We start from the raw sequence: 2,230 nt of genomic DNA, 5'->3' as shown, positions 1-2,230 counted from the left end.
GTTGACTAGTCAAGAACGTACACTGCGGTGACCTCTGGTTTGTTCAACTCGAGCGACTAGCAAGCCAAGGAATTGCTTGGTAAGATTATTAGAGAGTGATACACTTGAGTGAAACACGAGTGTGAGTGACCTATACATCGTATTAAAAAAAAAAAAAAAAGAGAGAGGAACTCGTTTTTGTTTATTTGTTTTGCAGGTGAACTAAATATGTCTAGTGGAGTGGGTAGCCAAACCATGGACATCAAACTACAGTTGGAAGCCATGATGGGGGAGTTCAAGCGATTGCTCAAGAATGAAATTGAGCCATTGCATGATCGAATTGATCAGTTGGAGAACTCGAGACCTCCACCTACCCCGAGTAAGGGCAAAGAATCGGCATACTCAAACGATGAAGAGGAAGCGTTTGAGGGAAGGTACCAAAATGATCAAAGGTTCCAACGTCGAGGAGACGACACCATTAAAGGTGTCAAACTCAAGATTCCCTCATTCCAAGGCAAGTCGGACCCCGAGGCGTACTTGGAATGGGAACGGAAAATTGAGTTAGTCTATGAATGCCACACCTATACGGAGGAGCAAAAGGTGAAACTAGCAGCCGTAGAATTCACTGACTACGCCTCCATTTGGTGGGACCAACTTAGACTAAGTCGAAGGAGAAATCGTGAGAGACCTTTGGAAACTTGGGAGGAAATGAGGAGTCTGATGAGAAAAAGGTTTGTTCCGAGCTACTATAGTCGAGATCTACACCGTCGGCTACAAGCTCTCAACCAAGGGTCCATGTCAGTTGAGGATTATTACAAGGAGATGGAAATGGCCATCATGAAGGCGGATTTGCGTGAAGATGGAGAGGCCACTATGGCTCGTTTTCTACATGGATTGAGGCCCGAGATTGCCGAAGTAGTGGAACTTCAACACTACCTCGACATGAATGAAATGCTCGAGAAGGCGGTTACAATTGAACTACGCCTCAAGAGGAGGGGTACTGCGCGACAAAGCACTACTTATCAAGCTGGAAGTTGGCGCACTTCTCAACCAAAAAGGGAGGAGAAAGCCGCAGCTCCTTCTTACCCTCCAAGGCCGAATGGCCTCCCTTCCAAGGCAACGCCCAAGCCTGACTTTAAGGCTAATAATGCAGCTACCAAACCGCGTGGTCGAGACACCAAGTGCTTTAAGTGTCAAGGATTTGGCCACATCGCTTCTCAATGCCCCAGCCAAAGGACCATGCTGATGTTGCCAAATGGGGAAATTGTATCAGATGAGGAAGAGGAGTATGAGGGGATACCGCCTCTAGAAGAGGAAGAGAATGAATCGAGTGAGGAGATACCTACGCATGAGGAGATTGGATGCCTAGTGGTTCGAAAGGTCCTCACTACCCGCGCCAAAGAGGAGGAACTGGAGGTACAACGGGACAACCTTTTCTACACAAGGTGTCATATCAAGGATAAGGTGTGTAGTGTTGTTATTGATAGTGGGAGTTGTGCCAATGTCGCTAGTCTACTCATGGTAGAAATGCTAGGGCTCCAAGTTATCAAACATCCAAGACCTTATCGCCTTCAATGGTTGAACAATGAAGGGGAAGTCCGTGTGTTTAGACAAGTAAAAGTGCCATTCCGAATTGGCAAGTATGAAGACGAGGTTACTTGTGATGTCGTGCCAATGCAAGCAAGTCACCTCATTCTTGGACGGCCTTGGCAATATGATCGCGATGTCGAATTCAAGGGAAGAGCTAATAAATATGTCTTTACTCATTGCAATAGAAAGGTGACACTTGTACCTCTCACCCCAAAACAAGTGTATGAAGATCAAATGAGGCTCCAAAAGGAGTATGAGGTAGAACTTGAGAGGAAAAAGCGAGAGAAAAGTGAGGAAGAAAAAAGGAGAGAGTAGGGCCGAAATCCTAGGGAAGAAAAAGGCAACAAGTGGGTCGGCTATGAGAGAAGAAAATAAGGGGAAGCTAAGCTTGCTAGCAAAAGCCAAAGATGAATTTGAGGACATATTTCCTGAGGATGTACCTGATGGACTACCACCGCTAAGGGGAATCGAGCACCAAATCGATCTCATTCCTGGAGCACCATTGCCTAACAAACCAGCCTATAGAATGGGTCCTGAGGAAACAAAGGAATTGCAAAGGCAAGTGGAGGAATGGCTAAGGAAAGGTTGGGCTAGAGAAAGTCTAAGTCCATGCGCTGTACCAGTGATTCTCGTGCCAAAGAAAGCTGAGTTCGTGAGATCA

The 2,230-nt window shown here is 46.2% G+C and overlaps 1 protein-coding gene across 1 annotated transcript; it reads left to right on the top strand.

Moving 5' to 3' along the window:
• The first annotated feature begins 207 nt into the window (after positions 1–207).
• LOC113756243 lies at positions 208–1,884 on the top strand. The gene has a single exon (XM_027300000.1). It carries the CDS (start codon positions 208–210, stop codon positions 1,882–1,884), a length of 1,677 nt encoding a protein of 558 aa, XP_027155801.1.
• Positions 1,885–2,230: the final 346 nt, after the last annotated feature.

This window comes from Coffea eugenioides, unplaced genomic scaffold, assembly GCF_003713205.1.
Source record: "Coffea eugenioides isolate CCC68of unplaced genomic scaffold, Ceug_1.0 ScVebR1_2118;HRSCAF=3086, whole genome shotgun sequence".
NCBI lineage: Eukaryota > Viridiplantae > Streptophyta > Magnoliopsida > Gentianales > Rubiaceae > Coffea > Coffea eugenioides.
This window is presented reverse-complemented; position numbering and strand designations above follow the sequence as displayed.

Bases quoted from the DNA above. Each gene is read 5' to 3' on its own strand.
- LOC113756243 (XM_027300000.1), top strand. From the start codon at position 208: ATGTCTAGTGGAGTGGGTAGCCAAACCATGGACATCAAACTACAGTTG.